At 36.5% G+C, this 22,610-nt stretch overlaps 1 protein-coding gene across 1 annotated transcript in view; it reads right to left on the bottom strand.

Moving 5' to 3' along the window:
• Positions 1–22,610, bottom strand: part of LOC107757695 (collagen alpha-1(XI) chain-like) — a 66,997-nt gene that overhangs the window by 2,665 nt on the left and 41,722 nt on the right. Inside the window, exons 38-62 of the mRNA XM_016575250.1 lie at positions 22,466–22,519; positions 19,002–19,109; positions 18,662–18,769; positions 17,686–17,739; positions 17,122–17,175; positions 16,923–17,030; positions 14,540–14,593; positions 14,289–14,342; positions 14,099–14,152; positions 13,375–13,428; positions 12,295–12,402; positions 11,910–11,963; positions 11,661–11,714; positions 10,768–10,821; positions 8,271–8,324; positions 7,482–7,589; positions 6,772–6,825; positions 6,570–6,623; positions 5,447–5,554; positions 4,589–4,642; positions 4,020–4,055; positions 3,875–3,928; positions 3,194–3,440; positions 2,602–2,714; positions 999–1,067 (exon numbers count right to left, since the gene is read on the bottom strand). Of these exons, the coding sequence (XP_016430736.1) occupies positions 999–1,067; positions 2,602–2,714; positions 3,194–3,440; positions 3,875–3,928; positions 4,020–4,055; positions 4,589–4,642; positions 5,447–5,554; positions 6,570–6,623; positions 6,772–6,825; positions 7,482–7,589; positions 8,271–8,324; positions 10,768–10,821; positions 11,661–11,714; positions 11,910–11,963; positions 12,295–12,402; positions 13,375–13,428; positions 14,099–14,152; positions 14,289–14,342; positions 14,540–14,593; positions 16,923–17,030; positions 17,122–17,175; positions 17,686–17,739; positions 18,662–18,769; positions 19,002–19,109; positions 22,466–22,519 (1,923 nt within the window). The remainder of the gene's footprint in view (positions 1–998; positions 1,068–2,601; positions 2,715–3,193; positions 3,441–3,874; positions 3,929–4,019; positions 4,056–4,588; positions 4,643–5,446; positions 5,555–6,569; positions 6,624–6,771; positions 6,826–7,481; positions 7,590–8,270; positions 8,325–10,767; positions 10,822–11,660; positions 11,715–11,909; positions 11,964–12,294; positions 12,403–13,374; positions 13,429–14,098; positions 14,153–14,288; positions 14,343–14,539; positions 14,594–16,922; positions 17,031–17,121; positions 17,176–17,685; positions 17,740–18,661; positions 18,770–19,001; positions 19,110–22,465; positions 22,520–22,610) is intronic.

Genomic DNA, 22,610 nt, shown 5'->3' with positions numbered 1-22,610 from the left:
AATAATGTTATTATTTATTTTTATTCAGCACTAAATATTCTTTACAAAAAATACTTTTTTTTTATTTTTATTTTTTTACATTTTTAAGGTTTTAAATCTGCAATAATAGCTGGACATTATACAACAATTTAAAAAGAGGAACATATGTATATAGTTATTATGTATATATAAATACACACCCATGCATGTATATATTTCAGAAAAATTGTATTGCAATATATTTATTTATAAAATAAATTATATGAATATAAATATAGAAATGTAAATGCATGTAAATATTTTCAAAATATATACTGTATGTGTGTGTATTTATATATGCATAATACATATACACAACACACACATATATTATGCAAACAAAAACTTTTATTTTGGATGCGATTAATCGTTTGACAGCACTAAATATAATATAATATAATATAATATAATTTTTGTCTAGGTTTATCTTTTTTGTGTTAATAAGTTGCAATTTTATTCATAATCAGTTCTTATAAGATGAGGAAAAAATCGTTAGGTATTAACGTTAAAGCAAGTCACTGGTTTTCAATGGCACCAATAAAATGATTTTAAACTAGTAAATTTGGAACTCTGAATAATAAAAAACAAACAAATTCAAAGACACCAATACATTGATTTAAAACTGGTAAAGTTGGAACTCTGAATAATAGAAAAACCATTTCTTCTGACAAAGTAGAAAACAGTCTGAGCAGACACCAGAAACATAACGCCGGTGAGGTGCAGCGGCGCCTTTATAACTCTCAACTGCATCAAATATAAATGCGGTGAGTATGTGTGTTTGTGGGTGTGCTCGGCTTGTTGATGGATCCAGGGCTGCAGTGACAGCATCTTTTAAAAGCTGTGCTCTTACTGGTGTCTGTCCATTGGTTGAGTAAAGAAAAAAGACCAAGCAGACCACTCAGGTCCTTTAAGTTTTCGAAGGACAAGATGGTGTTTTTCATAAAGGAGAAGATGAAAGAGGAACGAGAGAGTGCACTTACTATTTTGCCACGCTTAAATTCACTGAACCAGGAGCCAGGAACCTCTTTGGGCCATGAAGATATTCTCACCTTAAAGACGACACAAAGATAAATGTGAAAAAAAAAACATAACGGCAAAAGACCAGCTGTGCGCATAGTTTAAAATGAACAGCAAATTTACTTTAGCAGAAAATTAAATAAAATTAAACCCAGCTATTTTTCATACAGCATCTGGTTCCAACAATTGGAATGAAATGAAAAACCATCTCACTGAAATATACGGCTTTGTTTAACAAAGCATGAGAAAAGCAGATTATTTTAATGTTGAGAATGAGGTTTCCACTCAAATTTGATCTTATTAAAAAAAAAGTCATGATTTTTCGGATCTGAACATTACTACTGTTACAAAGACAAAACATTTAAACTAATGCAAAAAAACAACAACAACAAAAAACTTGTATGAGTGCATATTTACATTTTAAATGAATCTCCCAAAATCTCTCAAAAACATATCTAGGTCATATTTCACTCCAAAGACAATATATATATCGCTGTATACTTACACCTCAGTTCTAGACAGCAGCACGGAGCGCGAGTGAGTGTGATCACTCCTTCTTCTTTATTACTAGTTTTAACGCGAAATATACATTAATGAACATCTCACCCCTCACGTAATCGCTCAATCAGTGTTTCAACCACGGAAAGACGTCATTAAAACAGCTTGTAAACAAAACGTCACGTAGAGTTTCGTTTACCTCAGGCAAGTCATCAGTGTCTACAGCTCGTTATTTGCTAGAGAATGAAGTCTAGTGAAGAGCATTTTGCGAAATATTAGACTATACTTGATTATTTTTACTTTACCTGTAAGTGATGTCTTAATTATGTAATGTATATGTTTAAATAAATATTTTATGAAACAAGTTATGACTGTAAATTATTATATTTCAACAAATAGAAATGGTATAATTTAGAAGTTAATTTAAAAACATGTTTTCTTACAGCTTTTTAATTTGAGTGTTGATTATTATAGTTAAAAATAAATAGTAATTGAATTTAAGTTTGGGCTCTGTTGTTAATTGTAACCTTATAGTAATGTAAAAGGACTCCCTATAGTTTAGGTAGATTTTTATCCCTACGAAAATTGTAATTATAATTGAATTTATTTAAAGAAAGAGCCATTTGTTCAGTAAACCATTGTAAAAAAAAAAAAAAAAAAGCAATTATGTTTAGTTTATGTTTAGTACGTACCATACTGTCATGTTTGTGTACCGTTACACCCCTAATATACATATATATATAAAATCCTAAATTCATTAAGGTGTTTTACTGTTGTGGTATTATTTTCAAAGGAATTCCTCCCTCCCTCCTTCCTTCCTTTCTTTCTTCAGGTGAAAGTGACCTGGATAATGTCATAAGATTCACCCTTTAAGGGGAACGATGTGTTTGGATCTACACCTCCAAAAACTAACAATCACGCTAAAAACATCTCTTTAAAGTGACTGATTCAAACACTCCTATGGTCTTTAGGAGAAAACCCATTGTATGTGACAGAGGTAAGATGTTGTGATCTTGTCTGGCTGTTATTGGCCAGTTCATCCTTAGGGGGTTTCAGAATGCCACTCACTCCATTTGACTTTTTATCAGGGAAGATGCAGGTCTCGCCTCCCGCTGTGAAGTTGCAGTACACTTTGAAGGAGTCCCCGGAGCATCCCTGGTTGGGATCGATGTAGTATTCACCTGAGAGAAAAAACCCATCAGACATCATTATCTAGAATGACCACAGGTACAGTAGGAAATCATTTAGATCATACACGAAGATATCCTTGCATCTCTGCCTGGCTTTCTATTAATTTCCGCAGCTAAAATCACACACTTCACGGGCATCAGCAGTGGCGATGCATTGTGTAAATAAAATAGCAGGCTAATGCGAGTGCGGTAAAACCAGCTCTGAAAGGTCAGTGTAAGAGCTGGCATTTTGTAAGCCATGATTTGGGAGGGAGAGGTTAGCTCTCGCTGGAGTCCGCAGAATGCTAAACATCTTCCCAATCAGCTGTCGACTGCTGCTGCTGTTATTCAAATCCTCCTGAGTGACAGGCTTAGAATTTTAGAAGCACAGCCAATACCTACTGAGTAGCTTGGAAACCAGCAAACGCTGCATGTTTTCCTGATTTATCTGTTCGACAGTATCTCCTTTACCCCCCACCATGTTCGCTTACCATCTGGGAATTCTGGGTGAGCGAGCTGTAGGTCTTTACAGCTTCGTGTGGGGTTGTTTTGCGTGCCCATGGGGTACTTCATGCGCTCGATGTCCTGTTTGAGGTTATTCAAGGAGCTGAAGATATCTTCCATGCCCTCTCCGTATTCCAGCATGGTGCCGGCCTCGTCCGTTTGCGTGTCGATGGAGCGACGGGACTTCTTGGGCATCTGGATAGGCAGAGGCTGGATGATCTCACCAGGAGGACCCTACGGAATGAGAAAATGAGTGTACGCTCCATGAGACTTTTTAAAAGTGTTGAGCCAGCCAAATATAGTTAAAATTACAATTTGTGTAGAATTTGAGAAGAATCAGATCATTCATTTAAAAAAAATTTCTATTTGTTCCAAAATGAAATATCAATTCACACTACCGTCCAAAAGTTTGAAGTCTGTATGATTTTTAACTATTTTTGAAAGAAGTCTCTTACGCTCACCAAGGCATTTATTAAAAATACAGTAAAAACAGAAATATTGTTAAATATAATCACAATTAAAAATAACTGTTTTCTAATTTATTTGAAATAATTTGGATGATCTCACCAGGAGGACCCTACGGAATGAGAAAATGAGTGTACGCTCCATGAGACTTTTGCATTTTATTTAATTAAAAATCTCCTTGAAGCGGGCAGAAGTTCACTTACAGGAGGACCAGGAGGTCCAGCTGAGCCGGTGTCTCCCTTTTGACCAGCAGTACCCTGCAGGAAGAACATTTAAAAATCATAAGCCCTTTTCTCATTATCATTATAACAAGCCCTTCGAATTGATTGGTGATAAAGTGGTACTTACAGTCGAACCCTTGGATCCCTTTGGCCCTTGTGGACCCTAAAGAAAAATGAAAATGCATCCTGTGATGGCAAAGCTGAATTTTCAGCAGTCTTCAGTGTCACATGATCCTTCAGAAATCATTCTAATAATTTTAAGGATTTCTTGATGAATAGAAAGTTCAAAACAACAGAATTTGTTTGAAATATAATCTTTTGTAACATTATAAATGCCTTTACAGTCACTTTTACTCAATTGAATGTGTCCTTGGTAAATAAAAATTAAATCTTACTGATGCCAAACATTTGAACGATAGTGTATGTCAAAATTCTGAAACTTCTATAAATTTTAATGATGAATACAGTCAATATTGGCAAGACTGTTGAGGTGGGGCAGTCCAAAATTACAATTTTACGAATAATCTGATGTATTTAAAACGTATTACTTTTCATGCTGTCTTCATTTTAACATATCTGATAGCTCTTTTATTTTAATGGTTTAAATAGATCACGTGACAACAATTTCAGAAACTGTTCAATCTGACGACAGCACAACACTGAATGCAAGATGCCAGCAACAGAGCAAAGACTCACAGGCAATCCAGGAGGACCAGGTGGACCAAACGGACCAGAAGCACCACTGATACCCTACAGTTTAAAGAGCAGCAGGTTAGAAAGCACTTCATGTGATTCATTTGTAAAGATGAGATTCATTTTCTCTCAAAGAATTGTCTTTAAAATTGCAATTCGTTTGTCACAGAGGTGAAAATGACTCTTGCTAATCATAATCCTCTGGTGTGTATTACACACTGATCATTACACTCCATTAGAGTCGAGGACTTTTGAGTTAATTCTGTGGGGAGAAATGCAGCCTCTGTTACTAAACGCAGCAACAGATCGCAAATCTGTCTAGTGGGAAACGTTAGTGAGATGGGATCGTTTTCATTTTTTTATAAACTCACAGAAGGGGAGACTACAATTTCATTAAACTTAATCAGAATACATTTAAAGTTTCATTGCTTTAAACCACTGAAAAAGGTGGACCAATGCAATTTCTAATTGTTTATTCCATCAACTTTCAAAGGTTTTCTATATATTTACTGAAGCGTTTGACTGCATTGGATAGGTGTTGTATGGTTCTTCAATGAGGCAAAGAAAAACAAACATTTCACAGTTCGACTGTGAAAAAATGTAATCGCACTGGTGTTTGATGGGAACGTCTGGTGTAATAGAATTACCGCTGGCTCTGAGAACCTTTCATGACAGCTTCATCCATAACACGATTATGATGATGTACGCAGATGCAATAAGTGCAGATGTTATTGTTTCAGTCAGTCGTTACTTTAATTTGCCAGCATTACAGGAGGAGAAGTCCTGATAGGTGCGCTGCTGGAGGTATGACATTAGTTATGTGGTGGGGTGGAAAGGACAAATAAATCATTAGTGACTCACCGAATCACCCTTGCTGCCAGCAGTGCCCTGAGGACCAGGCAAACCCCGATCTCCCTTCTCTCCCTGCTCACCGGGGGGTCCGATGAGACCGATAAGACCGGGGTGACCCTGGAAGAAAAACACATATGATAGTGGATGTCACAGGTCAGAAGATCTGATGGTCAACTTTTAAGCAAAAAGTTGTAGAGACAGCAATTTTTTATGCACAGAGCCTGGACCCAACAACTAAATTATCAAAGACAATGAATTCACATTGTACCAAAGTTTTTATAAATTAATAAGAAAAAAGAAAATGTAAAAAAATAAGAATAAAAAATAATATAAAAATTAATGAATGAATGTAAAAAACTAATCATTAAAAAAGTATTTTAAAAAAAAAAGACAAAATACTAAAATAATACAAAATACAAAAAACTAAAAACTAAAATAACTGAAAATAAAACAAAGGCAAAATAAAATGTATAAATTAAAAACTAAATTAACTGGGAAAAAATGAACTAAAGAAATAACTACATGATATATTATTTAAATTATATGAATAAATATTGTTTTTCATGCTAATCATGGAAAAAAATACAAATTTAAACAATGCATTAAATATTTTATACATAAATTAATTTTCATGGCTAAGTATGAAAAATAAATTAGACAAAAACACGAAAATTTAAAAAATAAAAAATAAAATAACTGGAAAAATGTCATGATTATATTATTTACCTTATATAAATAAATACATTTACATGGCTAAATATGAAAAAAAAAAAATATATATATATATATATTTTACTCCAACTTGTGACACCAAAAGACAACAAAACACTATAATTATGTATAAAATAACATTAATATTTTTTTTAATTAATGACTCAATATCTAAGAATCAGCAATGAATTCAAAGAGGATTCCTAAATGTATATAATGCTTAAAATAAAAAGGTTTTTAAATAATAAAAAAAAAAAACACTTCTGTATATTATATTGAAACTTTTCCCCTGGCTGTGAAACTTTTCCTTTGGCTTCCTGGAGTGACCAAGTCTAGTCTTTATCTTTGTCCTTGAGCCTCTCTGAAATGTAAGACACCACATTAATAAAAATGGCAGGAAAAGAAATAGAATGTCACTCACCTTCTCACCCTTAGAGCCGGGGTCTCCTTTCAGGCCTGGGAGACCAGGAGGTCCCTAAATATCAAAGAACCAACAGTGAGAATTCAATTTGCGCACATATACCCACATGTACACACACACACACACACACACATAGAAGAGAGAGAGAGGATGAAAGGTAGATAGAAAGAACGAGCAAGGGCAACGGGGTCTCTTTTCTTACCATTGGTCCAGGTGGGCCGTCTTGTCCAGGAGCACCAGGAAGTCCTTGTTCACCCTGTGAAAATCCATCCAATTACAACAGCCATTATTGCATTGTTTTTTGCTTATGGTCTGGCATTGATTTACTGTGGGCTGGACAATGATTAATAGCCCAGATACTACAAAAAGCGTTTTCAAATAGACAAGAAACAGATACAGATTGTACAAGAGAAAGACACAGATTGTAAACTCAAAGAGAGGTGATTTATTATTCTGTGAGGTGTTTCATATAATTCTGTTCCTGTGTGTGTGCATTTAGGCTATTCAGTGGCCGCACAAATTATTTGAATACTTAAGCCACACTTAAAAATGCATGAATTCCATTGCACTGCTTGTCCGCAGTGTAAAGAAAAGAATCATAGCTGCCCTTGTACACTGACAATTTTAAGATCATGCAAAAGCCGCTAACATTGGCACTGGTGAGCAGTAATCAGTTAGAACTATTGGGAAAATGCCATGCCACGTAATTAACATTCATGAGCTTGAGAAAGTTTAGAGAAAAGGTTAAACATCATATATTTGCAGACACCACTTGGTTTCATATATACATTATGATATTAAATTCACAGTACTTTAAGTGCATCTTAAGTGTCCAAATACTATTTGGGGCCACTGTATATATGTGTATGTATAATGATGGATAGTTAGGTGATGAATGACATGGGAACCCACCACAGGACCAGGGATTCCTCGTAGACCTTCAGGACCAGGCTTTCCAGGAGGGCCCTGAGGGCCAACTGGCCCAGTTTTACCTGGTGGACCCTCAGCTCCTGCCTCACCCTGAAGAGAAGAGAGGAATATAGAAACTATTTAGATTTTTGATGCATACATTTGACATGCAACGTCTACTGAAATATCACTGAAAAAGAAAGAAAACCTTTATATAAAAAAACATTTCATTAAAAAATGCATAAATGAAAGCGTACACACAACAGTTGAAATGTTTAGTGTCAATATTATGTTTAAAAAAAATAAAATAAAATTAATAGCTCTATTCAGCAAGGACGCAAATAAACTGATTAAAAATGTCACTCTTATACATAAACAAGCTTTTGCATTGTTGTATTAAAAAATGTATTTTTTTCCCTACTCAACTTTCTATTGACCAAAAATAGAAGGTTATATATATATATTTTATTTATAAAATATATATATGTATATAATAATTATTATATTATATTATATTATATTATATAAATGACTCATTAAAGGTAAGAAACACTACATTAAAACGCTCGGCATGCTTCAACTATGCAATTTAGATTATAAGGGTTCAGTTGATGAACTAAAGCTAAAACAGCCTACACACTTCAGTCCCACAGTGACAATCTTTCCACATGTATTAACAGTGAGTCACTCTGTCAGAGATGTGCTTTTCTCCCATGGCTCGCTGTGCTTTAATTATGGCAGTGGAGGCTGCGGTGTGTGCCTGGGCTGAATTGTTTTGGAACGATGCGTTACCTTGGCGCCCTTCTCTCCTTGTCTGCCTTCAGCTCCAAGAGCCCCCGGGGGTCCCTGCGGATACAGAAAAGGACGTTTTATTTGAGATTTTTTCTCTGCTAGGCTATAAAACAAATGGGAAAAAGGTCACGGTGAGACATCACGGTAGCACTTCGGGGATCTTGCTTGATGGCTATTAATGGGCAAATGGATCCGCTTGAAGGTCTTTTGTGTGAGCATATACTCATTCTGTTATTTGTAAACTCGACTGGGGCTAGTTGTCACATTTTTACTTCAGTGAATATTTCCTTAGAGCATTGGCTATTAAAACATTTTCCTTAAAGCAATGGCTATTGAACATGTCTATCATTCCATTCAGGAAAAATGTTTTAACAATTCATGAAACAGCAAAAATGCTACAGGTAACGTACAAAAAAATATGGATTTCTACTACATAAAATGTGACAGCTTGCCCCAGTCTGACATTTATAAAAAATACCCTTGCACTGGCAACAGATTTCAACTTTTCAGTTAAAATCTACCTTCTTTTTATATTTAAAACTTGTTTGAAGTGTTTACGTAACAAGGTTGTTGGAAAAAAATATTTTAGTTGGGTGATAATAAATAACTAATTTAAGATGGTTTTGAAGTCAATGTTTGAAATGAGCATATAAAACTACTGCTAGAGAAAATATACATTTGTTTAATTGGACTTTTGACCTTATATCTGCTTGACAATTTGCCCTTGTCTCCCCTGTGTGATTTTAATTTAATGAAGAGCAGGAAGAAATCAACTAATGACAGCTGGAAGATTCACCAAATTCAATAATTCCCAAGATAGTTAATAGACTCCCTAGTCTCTTGGGTCCAAGACTGAACAGAGTCCAAGAAATAAACAGAGAGAGAGAATACGCAACAGAATCTCTATATTTATTTCCAACCGCAGTCGGTAAAATGCTGAGAAAGCAGAACGTCCCTGTGTTTGATGCAAAATAAGCTCTAGCCGGAATTATTGATGCAGGAGACTTAATTCCACGAGATCAGTCTTCCCGCGACCGTCTTCCTCTTGCAGGATTTAAACACCTTTGCTGATGAAATGGAAGCTTCTCTAGCCACAGTCGGTCAGCCATTGCTATCCGCATATGCTGATAGGATGTATAATTTTTCCAGGAAAAGCTCCATCAAGCATATTAGGAAAGCGAGTGGTGTTTTCTCTACATTCTGCATGAATAATGGATGTGTGTGTGCAAAGAGATGCTATAAAGCTTTATGGAGGAATAATGGGATAGCACAGCACTGCTTGGGCTGGCTAATAAAATTCAAGCAGAACTGTTTGCCTGATAGTTATAGTAGGAGTCTTTACCAAACGGTCCATGACCCCTAGAGACTGCAAAGTGGTACTATAGGGGGTCCAGCAGTTATTTACACCTCATATTAACATCCATTCTGGCTGGTCCAGTCAAAAGTGGTACACTAAATAAATACAAGGTCCAAAATATCAGAAACACGCGACCCCAGCAAAAACTGCCTACTTAGCTGTCAATCAACCATTGCCAATTACACAAAATAGGTTAACTTCAAGTAAAACTAAGGATAAGAACTTTAAGTTAAATGTTTCATTGTGCTTTCCACATTAAAATGTGATACATTTAAAATACAAGTATATGACGTTGTGCATCAATGAAGATCACAAAGGATCTACTGCAAGTTCAGTGTAAATGCAGTAAAATTTATATTGTGCACAAGACAAGAGGAAATAATAATATTTCACTTGCCGGTTCGATAGAGTGCCGTGAGAAACACCTCAATACAATCTAAATGGAAAAAGTTAACTTTTTCCATCCGGAAAAGAATATTCGTGATTTTCGTGACTGGCGAAACATTATTTTCTGAGAGGCGATGAGGAGCCATTTGGCAGAACAAATTTCTCTTGATGTGGCAGTGGGAGAGGATTTCGAATTCCTTTCCCAAATGTGACAGTTATATTTCCTCTTCCTCTGTAACATCCTTTACACCGCCGTCCCGTCATCGCTGTCACTCAAACAGGCCCGGGATCAATATAATGTCTGGACTGATTTTCTTCTTTCATCCTGAGAGAGATGTAGGACTACAGTGGAGGAAATGAGTTCTGGCTCCGATGCCGTTTAAACGCTGTTTTTGATTTCAGTCTGATGATTTAGTATGCGCTATTCATCATCCTGGGAAGGACTTTGTTTTTTCTGTTTGCCGTTGAACGGTGCGACCCGGTGGGGAAAACAACTGATCATCTGTGCTGATGAGGATGAGTCTTTAAACAAAAATGGTGATTCTTTTGCACAGGTCAGAATCTTCAATCAATAAATCAATAGCAGTTTTAGTTTATTGTTCCATTCTTAGTGAGAAATACTCTTTTGTGTATTCCTTGGAAAACACAAAATATTGATCATTAAGAAAGCTTGTTTTCCATGCCAGGGATGTTCAAAAAAACCTGCTAAATGGATGCTGCTTAAAATATAATAGTGATGAAGACTATACATACTCTTTTGCCAGGAGGTCCTGGTGGGCCAGCTTCTCCAGAGGGACCAGGAGGTCCCTAAAACAGAGAGAAGGAAGAAACTGAATCAAAAACAACACAACTGAACCAGCCTAATGTAGATAATAGAATTTAGGTTTAAAACTAAACTTTTCACAACTAAACTGTCTTTTATAATTTTGTGAAATTAATTAAACACAATTAAGAGACACTGGGGTTTCAAAAGCATGCCAGTGTAGGATGGATACAATTTTGCAAAATTATACAGCTGTGTGATTGATTTGAGTTTAAAATTTAGGTTTAAAACTAAACTTTTCACAACTAAACTGTCTTTTATAATTTTGTGAAATTAATTGAACACAATTAAGAGACACTGGGGTTTCAAAAGCATGCCAGTGTAGGATGGATACAATTTTGCAAAATTATACAGCTGTGTGATTGATTTGAGCTTAAAAGGATAAACTTCTAATCAGGGAAGGGAAGCTGTATGCATTTTTTGTGAAAGTTTGTTGCTCAAAACAAACCTCCCCTCATTAAATTTGCATAGAACTGTAGCTTATAAATGGGCCTCGCAATGAGACTCTCAACGCTATACGTTCACATTTGTAAACCTGAAGATTCAGATACATTGAATTTAATGGTAAATTAACCAATTTCCCTGCACTGGAAAATCCTAATTACTATAATAAATGTTAATAAGGACTGCAATTTATGGTCTGCCACTGTAGGCTCAGGCAATTATGTCTGACTTCCGCATATCCAAAAGCAGTTTATTAATTTATTACATATCTGTACTGTATATATACTTATACTATAGGAAAAAATATATAGTTGAAATAGTATGTTTTTTTAATAAACTATAGTCAAAGGTATTCCACCTAAATATTGTTGATACTCACAGGTTGACCAGACTCTCCATCATCTCCTTTTTCTCCTGGGCCTCCATCTATTCCCTGATAATCCACAGTATTTCAGAGACAAATAAATTGACAATTGAAAAAATAAGCAAACGCCTTGCTGACAATTTACACTGCAAAGACATTTTAATAATTCAAAATCACTGGTAAATACATGAAACAACCATTTTTTAATAATAAAAAATATAATAATAATTTTCAGGACTTTTAGTGATGGATTTTGGCACTTACAGCAACACCTGGCTCACCAGGTGGACCTGGGTCTCCAGGAAAACCAACAGGGCCCTGTAGTAACAGATTGAAAACACAGGTTTAACAGAGTGATGTGTCAATAACTTAAATGTCCATAACAAATATTAGGACCTACAAAACTAAATGTATCAGTCGGAGGCACAGTAACATTTCAATTGAATTACAATCTTTTATTCATCTTGGACGCATATAGTACTCAAATCATTTCTAATTAGTGTTGGAAATCTCATATTTAATCAGCATAATCCATCTAAAATGACTTTTTTTTTCTTTCAGTAAGGCTCACCTCATTGCTGTAGTGGCATTTAACTTTTAATGCCTTTTATACATGCACAAGACCTCATGCTTGTTGTGTCACACTTACAGGATTACCCTTGGGTCCATCATCTCCAGGGGGTCCTTTGGGACCTGCAGGTCCAGCAGCACCAGAGGGACCAGCTTCACCTTTCTCTCCTCTCTCACCTTTTGGGCCCTGCAGCATATATAACAAAGATGAAAGGGCAGAATAAAGAGCCCTGAGGCACTCCATGAACAAAAGCACCCTGAGAACAATGAGTGCAGCCATGCTCTACATTTTGATATAGCAATTCAAAAGAGTTAATCAGCCATTCATGTTGGTATTGACAGGCTGTAATTTAGATATTCAAAAAATAACAAAGTTAACTTTTTAGCTTTAATCATCTGATTTTTCCCACTGATGTCCACTTACAATGTTACTCAATGTTTTTGTGGCGAAAAGGTTTCTGAGCACCAACCAGGCATTTTTAACATGTTAATGAACAAGTCATAGTTTAATGTATTTCTGGTGTCAGAAGCTGCTGTTTTTTCAAATTAGTTTCAATAAATGACCATTTTGAGTTACAGTATATTTCCCACGGCACACCTTTATTCTAAAAGTTTGAGGGAAATGTTATTCTTCATGATATAAAGTTAACTGACAACAGTGTGAACAATATTTTATTGCAAACATCACCGTATTAAGCATTTCATGGTAACACTTTATTTCGATAGTCCACTTTAGACATTCTATTAACAGTAAGTAACTTTGCAACTACATGTCAACTAGCAGTTAGTAGAGTATTAGTAGACTGTCTGCTTAATATCTTCTAACACTTTCTTTGTCAACATTCTACTAACCCTAAACCTACCCTAACAGTCTACTCTGAGAGTTAGTAGACATGTAGTTGCAAATTAATGAGAATTAGTTGACATGTAGTTACAAATTTACTTATAGTTAATAGAATGTCTAAAGTGGACTATCAGAATAAAGTGTAACCCATTTCATTATATGATGAAAGTAAACACCTTTATTGGAATCGTTCCTGCAATTTAGCGACTCACTTAGTGTGGCACCTTAATTTGAGAGAATCAGTAAAGCCCAAGAAGCTTACAAGAAGTGATTACCTGCACCATCACACAGATCTCTCTCGAAAACTTCACTTACCCCAGGTCCAGGCTCGCCAGGAGGTCCAGGGTTTCCAGCTTCTCCTTGCTCACCCTGTTAAGAATATTGCAAGTTATAAGTTATTACACAACACCATATAATTGTGCTATATAATGTTCCATTTGACTGGAAATCCAGAATTTCTAGCATTCTAGTAGGCAAAATGCAAACAAATGATACTGAAATTAAAGTTGAACTTACATTTTTGGAAACTAATGGAAATTCTAAATTTAGGTCTCTTCAACTTCAGACAATTAGCAGCACTGCCATTTTGTTGCTTTATACGTTATCTTCAATGTTTTTGAAAAATGACTGAAGATCGGAGATGTCAAGTAGAGTCTAATGGAATGAATCATAAGTACTATTATCTAAACAAAGCTGCATGTTGTTTCTTGGTTGTTTTCTAGCTGGTCTGGGCTGTAGTGGACATAACGTTTGGCTCCTAATGGATGTAACATCATGGTGACCTGTTACATATTCTAAATTCATCTCCACAGCCAGCCACAACGTTAAATATTGATGGCCTGTAGGCCTGCCAAATAGCAGTGAAATGGAGGGGGATTATCAGAACTGCGGTAATGTAGGCATTAATCGTTTTGTTATACTAATTCAGACAAAAAGAGGACACCAATAATAAATTAATGAAGTCTGTAACAGAGATTTGAAACGGGACCATAGCCACCATATTTTTAGGAATAAACACCGAAGCTGGGAATACTCTTACCTTCTCACCTACAGATCCCATTCCTCCTATTCCACCAGGAGGACCTTGTGGACCCTTCAATAAAAGAAGTCGATTTGTTAAGAGGCATACGTGAAAACCATTAACGCTAGAGCCATTTAGTTAAACAAAGTAGTGTAATTAATGGATTTGCTGATGGGATAAAATGTTCAATGGTGAGAGATGGTCTTACATCAGCACCGGCAGGACCTTGAGGACCTCTGGGACCAGGTGGGCCAGGGGGACCCTGTGGCGAAACAAGAAGAGAGACAAATGAGACTTTACTAATAGTTGTAGGCTAAAACATAAAAAATTAAATTAAATTAAATGAATAAATTAAATGTGAAAAATGACAAAATAAAATAAAGTCATGTCAAAGGCAGTTCAAAAGATAAATACAATATAATAATTAATACTAGTTAATAATTGGTTAAAACATCTTACCATAGGACCAACGTCTCCATTTTCTCCTTTCTCACCAGGTGGTCCAGGAAGACCCTATAAATAACAAATGAATATTCTTGTATTATGTGCATTTATAATAACATAAATGTCCATATATTTATATACTATAATACACTGACATCAGCAACCGTGCAAAGAAATGTGCAAAGACACACTGTTGCTGTGAGGCACCAAAATGGTCCCTCTGATGAAAAGAGAAGAATAATCTGGCTCAGACGCAGTTACCGGAGGACAGCAATAATGCTTCATTTCAGAATTGGCGGAGAAAGGCAAAAGGGCCATATGGCAAATGGAAGAAACAGAGGCGGAGTACAGGAGTGTTTATTGAGTTTCACTGTCTGTCATCTTGAAATCCAAGAGAGCAGCTAATATCCTTTGTCAGATTTTTAGCTCATGTTCAGTGTGAACACTATATTGTTTGTCACCTTTTCATGGGCGGCGAATGGCTAGGGGTGAAAAACGTAGAGGACTTTCAACACTAAGCACACTATGAAAGCTATTTTACCCAGCACAGAAACCCATCTATGCACATTTACCAAATATATTTCCCCAGAGCGGCACTAGTTTCATTTGAACATTTGGGGAAGGACATGTCCCCCATCAAACCACTATTACTCCCTAAAAATGCACCTAGGACTTTTTTAAATCCGGAACATTGTGAGAATAAAACGGGCCACCAAAAAGAAGTTAGATGGCCAGGAGTGTGTTTCTTTGACGCTGCTCTCCACTAAGGGGCTAGCTGAAAAATTCATGCCGTTTTTCAGCTTAATTAATGGCCAATTAAATGTTTTACCCAGCAGAAAAGGTGAAACATCCATCAGTGAGGGTAACCAGGGAAGCATTTGTGTTTTAAAGAAGTCCAAAACACTATATCATTAGAAACCTCGGATAAAACACACCTGCGCTAGCGAATAAACAAGCTAGGCATGTGACCTCGGTATCATATGTGTTTGATCCTTGACATTTACTCCCTAATTGCCTCGACTTCGGGCACTGCTCATTCAAAGGCGTTTCTTCGTTAGCCGTAACATGTCAGGAGTGAGGACATCTAAAGTCTAATTTTGTCTGATATTTACTCGCCCAATACCCACGTGCCCTGCGGACTTGGCAGACCAACACATTCTCGCTGACTGGTAAGAGATCTCAACGGGGCAGAAGCCCTTAGTCAGAGACCATTAACATAAACACTCATTACAGCCTGAAGGGTGTGTGTGCACTGCTCTAATGTCTATTGGACCGGGTCACTAAATGCAATTAATGAAATCCAAATGGAAGTGCATTACGCCCAATTAAAACTCAATTGAATCAAATGTCTGAGATTTGGTGGCGTAAGAGGACTATAGGAGCAGTCGAAGTTACTCCATTACAGTGATGACTCGCCTTCAGAGGAATCAGCTAATGGATGGATAGAGAAATAGCAGAACCTTGAGGCTTCAGATCGTAATGTGATCAAATGAAAAGAGAGAGATGAGATGATTAATATAAATCTTCTACAAATACAGTGTTTACCACCCAAACATGACATGACTGCTGATTTGTATGGTTCACAACACGGCAACTAGACTATATTCGTTGACAGTGCAAAAAATGAAAATAAAAAATATTATAAATTCATCTTTGCTGTCATAATAAAGAATACATTTATTTCAAATTATAATAATATTGCTGTATTTTAATAAAATAAATGCAGCCTTAATGAACTCTTTGAAAAACATTAAAAATGTTTTTATATATATTCTTTTAACACAGGGAGAACTCATACTCATACTCTCCCATTAAAAAAAATGAAAAGAAAAATATAAATAAAAATTAATATGATGTCTGAACATGTTTGTTTCAATTTGTCAAAAATGCTGTCAGTCAATAATGGCGACAACATATTGTGCAAATATATATTTGAATATATTTAAATGCATAAATATATATTTAAATTGCCTTTGATGAGACAAATGTGAGAACTGCTACATATTACTAGCCTCTCGTTAAAATTACTGTGCAAACACTTTGGGACTGATATTGCACAAAACCTTTTCTACTTTTAATAAATTCTCTAATTAGTAGCATAATTAAATTGGTAGTGATTATACCACCAGCAAACCAACTGGTTTTAAACTGTTAATGCAATGGACCCTGCTCTTGTATGTCTGTACTGAGTCTGTACTTATTCACAGGGCGATTCCATCAGAGGGGCAATCAAAAGGAAATCAATTCACATCTCAAACACCTCCCAATACATCTACTGCCCAGGGCCACCAGTTAATGTTGTTTGTGCAGCATTAGTCTGAGTTACCATGGGACTAGTGCTACACAAAATAAAAATGTTAGCTCATATTTGGGCATTCATTGGCACAGCGGCACTCACCTGCAGACCGATGGGACCAGGAGGTCCAGTGAAGCCTCGGGATCCTTCATCTCCCTTCTGTCCAAACATACCCTGCTGTCCACGAGGACCTGGTTCACCATCACCTCCCTGAAGAAGACATTAGTCAGAGTTGCAATGCATTTCATTATATGCAAAACGTCACAAATAATAGATTTTTGTATGTGCAGTCAAGACGTACAGCAGGTCCAGGAGCTCCAATAGTTCCCTGAAGACCAGGTGGACCTGGTGGACCCTAGTGGACACAGTGAAGAACATAATCAAAACAACAGAGCCGTACAAAGAGATGGGAATCTTAAGTAATTCAACGATTCTGTTTCCTTAATCATTCAAATACTGGCTCTTTTTGTACTTTTGAGGACATTATTTGCTTTTAGTTAGTTCATTTCAAGTTGGACATGATAGTAAGTGTGATTCAGTGAGTAAGTCAAGAACTGCGTAAACTGATTCAGCGATTGACAATTTGAATATGTAATTCATGATTCATGATTTTTTTAGATCAATTAATTAAAAGAACCGTTTCGTACGACTCATTAAATTGTGAATCAGACTATATTGGTTGTGCTGTATGTTTGCTGCTGCATGCAACCAGCAAGGACAACACAAAATACTTTTTTTTTCTCCGGATTTAATCATTGGAAGAACCTTAAAAAATCATTCAGTCATTGCATTTTAAGTAAAACTGATTCTGAATGCAAATCGTACTGTGTGTATAAATAAGGATTTTACAATTGAATTTACTCACCTGTTCGCCTTTGTCAGCTTTGCTTCCTTTCTGGCCTGGTTCTCCCACTTCTCCCTGAAAAGGTTTTAAAATCAGTCATGCAATATCCATTTTGCCTTTTTAAAACTATATAACGCATAAATCACACACCGGTGGATATAACTGAAAGAAGCTCCATGTCAAAGTAAACCATTTACTGTGCAGTAAAAGATATGACATTGCCGTCAACCTGCATGGAGTTTTACTGTAAATGAAATGCTAAATATTGTCTCTGAACTAACAGACATGGCCAGATAAAGCATTTCTACAATATATTCTTGGCACGTAAGCCCATGAAGCTTGTTAGAGGATACTGATGGAGAGACAACGTTTATGGTACCCTGCGCTAATTTGATTATAGGCCGCCTTTGCTGATGATGATGGATTGGTGGCAGCAGAGAGCGACTGAGAGATAGGCGTGCATTTCAGATGGCCGTGCAGTGTTTGTGATGATGAAGAATGATCACTGTCCAAAAAGTGAGGGTGAGGAATTCTGGGAAGAGATGTGAGATATACTATAGTGATAGGTTTTTCTAGCACAATATTTAAGAAGCAACATTGTAAAAGTGTTCTTCTTGAATAAAGTATATTTTTCTTTCTTACCTAACTGGCAAAGTTTTTAAAAAGGACAAAGTGAAGACATTTTAGCGAGATTTATGCTTGAAAACTATTTGCTAATAGAATAAGATATATTTTCTGAAAACTCTTTTATTTGACTCATTTTACTTAGATTTTTTAGCGGTGTACACCTGTTAATGTAGCTTTAGAATTTGACAGAAAACTTCAATATGAAGGTTAAGATGAAGTGAAATCCATTACAGTCCTGTTTTAGTGACTGTGAACTGTCTTCAGGAACTGACACATCAAGAAAAGCATTGTATTAATATATCTATGGTAATGTAACGTGTCCCCTCTCTTCTGTCTAAACGTATTAATGTAAATCAAAATTGTAATTAACCTTGTCACCATCTTCTCCAGGTGGACCCTGAGGTCCTGCTGGACCTGGCAGACCAACTGGACCTTGTACTCCATCCCGACCGGCTGGACCTGGAGGGCCTCTCTCTCCCTGAACAAAGAAATAAAATGATTTTTCAGTTTGTGCCAAATCACATTCTGAATAGCAATCTTAATCATAAAAATTTTTTTTACATTTACTGAAAAAATATAAGTGATGCTAAGGTGGAGGCTATGCAGTTGCTATGCTGTAAGAAACCTTAAACTATTCACTGTCACTCATAAATGTATTATGTAATATAAGAAACAAATTGACCATCTTTATATCTATTCAGCACAATTACCGGTGCACCCTTCTCTCCAGCAGGTCCCGGGGGTCCCTGAGGTCCAGTACGTCCGGACAGGCCAATGGGGCCAGCAGGTCCTGCTGCTCCTCTCTCACCAGGGGAACCCTATGACAACGGGTGATTTTAACATATTTGACATGTAGATACTCCATAGAAATATACATGCTACAGGAGTCTAATTTATTGAAGCATGTAGACCACATTAATATGTTTCTAAAGATCTGGCGTACCTCACATATTAGTCATGTATAAAGGATTAAACCAGTTTCTCCCAAGCGACCACCAAACCACGTCCTATTAAAAATGTATTTTTAGTCTTGAAAATCCAAATGAGGAGCTTTTGCTTTTGGATGATTTTGTTCTAGTCCCAAAAATCAAGACATTTCAGACAATTTTCCGACTGTTTTTTTCCCCCTCTCAACTGCATAAATAACACCATAAACAACTGCAGATATACACCACTTTGTAAAAGTACAGAATGTCTTGCTGAAAATGTTCAACCCTGTCACAATTACTCCAGACCAGCCGAACATGAAGGGCTGTGTGTAAAACTATGCTGAGGGACTAGATGTTTACTGTATGTCTGTGTTGATGTTAGGGGGTTGCTATGTGTTAACATGTTTTTATGCAAATGTTAGGCTGTTGCAGCTGCCAAAGAGTTCTCAGTGTTTTTTTTAACATGCTGCTTTGCAGTTGCTAAGGTGTTCTGATTGTTTTTGATGTTGTTATGCTGATGTTAAGGTGTTGCTGTGCAGTTACTAAGGTGTTCTGATTGTTTTTGATGTTGTTATGCTGATGTTAAGGTGTTGCTGTGCAGTTACTAAGGTGTTCCGATTGTTTTTGATGTTGTTATGCTGATGTTAAGGTGTTGCTGTGCAGTTACTAAGGTGTTCCGATTGTTTTTGATGTTGTTATGCTGATGTTAAGGTGTTGCTGTGCAGTTACTAAGGTGTTCTGATTGTTTTCGATGTCATTACGCTGATGTGAGAGTGTTGCTATGCAGTTGCTAAGGTGTTCGGGGTGTTTTTAACATGTTGCTATGTGGATGTTAGGATGTTGCTATGCAGTTGCTAAGGTATTCTGATTGTTTTTAACATTGCTAAGTTGTTGTTAGGACTTTGCTATGTGGTTGATAAGGTGTTCTGAGTGTTTTAACAAGTTACTATGTAAATGTTAGGCTGCTGCCCTGAAGTTGCTAAGGTTATGGCATTTAACATATGCTAATGTTAAAGTGTTGCTGTGTGTTTTTAACTACTGTTACTATGCAGATGCTAGGCTGTTGCTAGGCAGTTACTAAGGTGTTCTGAGTGTTTTTATTGTTGTTATGTAGATTTTATAGTGTTGCTATGCATTTGCTAATGTGTTATGAGTGTTTTTAACATGTTACAATACAGATATAAGGCAATTGCTATGCAGTTGCTAAGGAGTTTTCTGTGTTTTTAACATATTACTTTGCAAATATTAGGCTGTTGCCATGCAGTTGCTAAGGTGTTCTGATGTTTTTTATGTTATTATGCTAATGTTTGGGTGTTGCTACAGCATGTTTTTTTAACATGTTACTATGCAGATTTTAGGCTGTTGCTATGTAATTGCTAAGGAGCTCACAGTGTTTTTAACTCTGTGTTGTTGCTGTGTGGATGTTATGAGGTTACTATGCAGTTGCTAAGGCATTCTGAATGTTTTTAACATGTTACTATGTTATAGTGATGTTAAGGCTTTGATACAGTATGTGGTTGCTAAGGAGTTCTGAGTGTTTTTAACATGTTACTGTGAGAATGTTAGTCTGTTGCCATGCAGTTGCTGAGGTGTATTGATGGTTTTTAACGTTATTATGCTAAAGCAAAGACTATAGAATACCCAAGACATGTCACTCGTATAGTTTTGAATGGGGAAAAATGCAATGCTCAATATGGCCGCTCAATCGCAGGAAGCCCCGCCTTCTGAATGAAAGAGCCAATTGCTAATCGGTAAAGTCAGCACGTCACTGCAGCTGCCGTTAGAAGTCCCAGTTGCTATAGAAACAATCAGCGCTCTGAGACGTGCGCTTAGGACTGCGCATGCGCACTGGCTGATCTTGCCTGAAAAATAAGCCTTTTATAACGCTATTTGAGGAAAAGAAACAACATTTATGACACAGTTGTTGTCAGATTTCTTTGGTGATTTCAAATATAAAATTTAATCGTAAGCTTAGTGAACAGTTTTGTAGAATTTGATGTTTCCCCATTCAAAGAGATAGGAGTTGCACTTGCATGCCTGAGAGGCGTTTCAAAGATGGCCATGACTTGTCTTAAAGAGACTTTGGCTAAAGTCAGGGTGTTGCTATTTGGTTTTTAACATGTTGCTATGTAGGTGCTAAGGAGTTCTCAGTTTTTTTACATGTTGCTATGTGGATGTTAGGATGTTGCTATGTGGTTGCTAAAGTGTTCTGAGTGTTCTTAATGTAGGGCTTTCGCACTTATTTAAAAATCATAAGTCCCACAACTTTCCTCAACAAGCTGATAAATTTGTGGTATCATATCATATCCATGGTACAAACCATGCGGGACAGTTTATGCACCAAAGTGCACCTGATAGTGATCTTTTTTTTGCAAGCACTGCTAATTAAATCATTGCACAGGGTCTTCAACACATGTGGATGAAACGGCCCAAACCTCTGTAATGTGTTATGGCAAGTGCAAAATGCTTCTATTCAACAGAGTGTGGATGATCACATTGGCACAAGCTGTTGAAAGAACAAAAAACTTCCTGTTGGGTGCCAAATCTGCTCCTACTAGTGGGCGAACATGCCCTTAGACTTCTTATCTCTCTTTCTAAACATGGTTTAATTTGTAGACCCCTGCATCTTCATACAAATGCAAATGTATCCTTTATTGGACTGACACAGCTGAATGTAAAACTCCTCAATGAATTTTCATCCATCCATTCTAATCTGGCATCACACTGTCAACGCCTGAAAAAGAGCAATTATAGGGTGACAATACTTATCTTTTTTTTCCTTAAGAGAAATGAATCAGTGAAGAAAAGAATGTGGTTTTAATTCGAGAAACTCTTGAGGACATTCAGCATCATGCCCGTCACATAAAATCTAATGAAACAGCTATGGTATAAAATGTCAAGACGAGGTAATTACAAACCAGTGCTGTGAATTTATCTCGAGACACTCTGGTGGTCAACATCACACCCTCTAGTGTTAACTAATGCCACTGCATGAGGCACTGTGGGCACTGTTTGCTTCGGTATCTCTCGTTTATTGAGAGTATGAATCAGCGGTCCACTCTTCTTTGTTTGTGCGTGTGTTCGGTAGTGAAGAACACTTTTAAAATCCTTAATGGTGTTTTTGAGCCTTAGATCTTCCTGACCACTCCCTCAACCCTCTCAGACTCCTAAATATTGAATGTTGCTTCTGGGAGAATGAGCTACTCGCAATGAATGATGGGAAACCATGGAAACAGAGTACTTACAACAGGACCAGGGGGGCCCTGAGGGCCCTCGGCTCCTTTCAAACCTGGTGAACCCTGCAGAAGAACAAAATATGAGTGAGTAAATAGGCCTAACAAGAAGGTTCATATCAAAGTGTCAGAATTCATTATTTTCTCTTGAGCATTA

This window comes from Sinocyclocheilus rhinocerous, unplaced genomic scaffold, assembly GCF_001515625.1.
Source record: "Sinocyclocheilus rhinocerous isolate Xijiao unplaced genomic scaffold, SAMN03320098_v1.1 scaffold1374, whole genome shotgun sequence".
In the NCBI taxonomy this organism is placed as follows: Eukaryota; Metazoa; Chordata; class Actinopteri; order Cypriniformes; family Cyprinidae; genus Sinocyclocheilus; species Sinocyclocheilus rhinocerous.
Note: the sequence above shows the minus strand (reverse complement) of the source record. Positions and strands in the feature narration are given on the sequence as shown.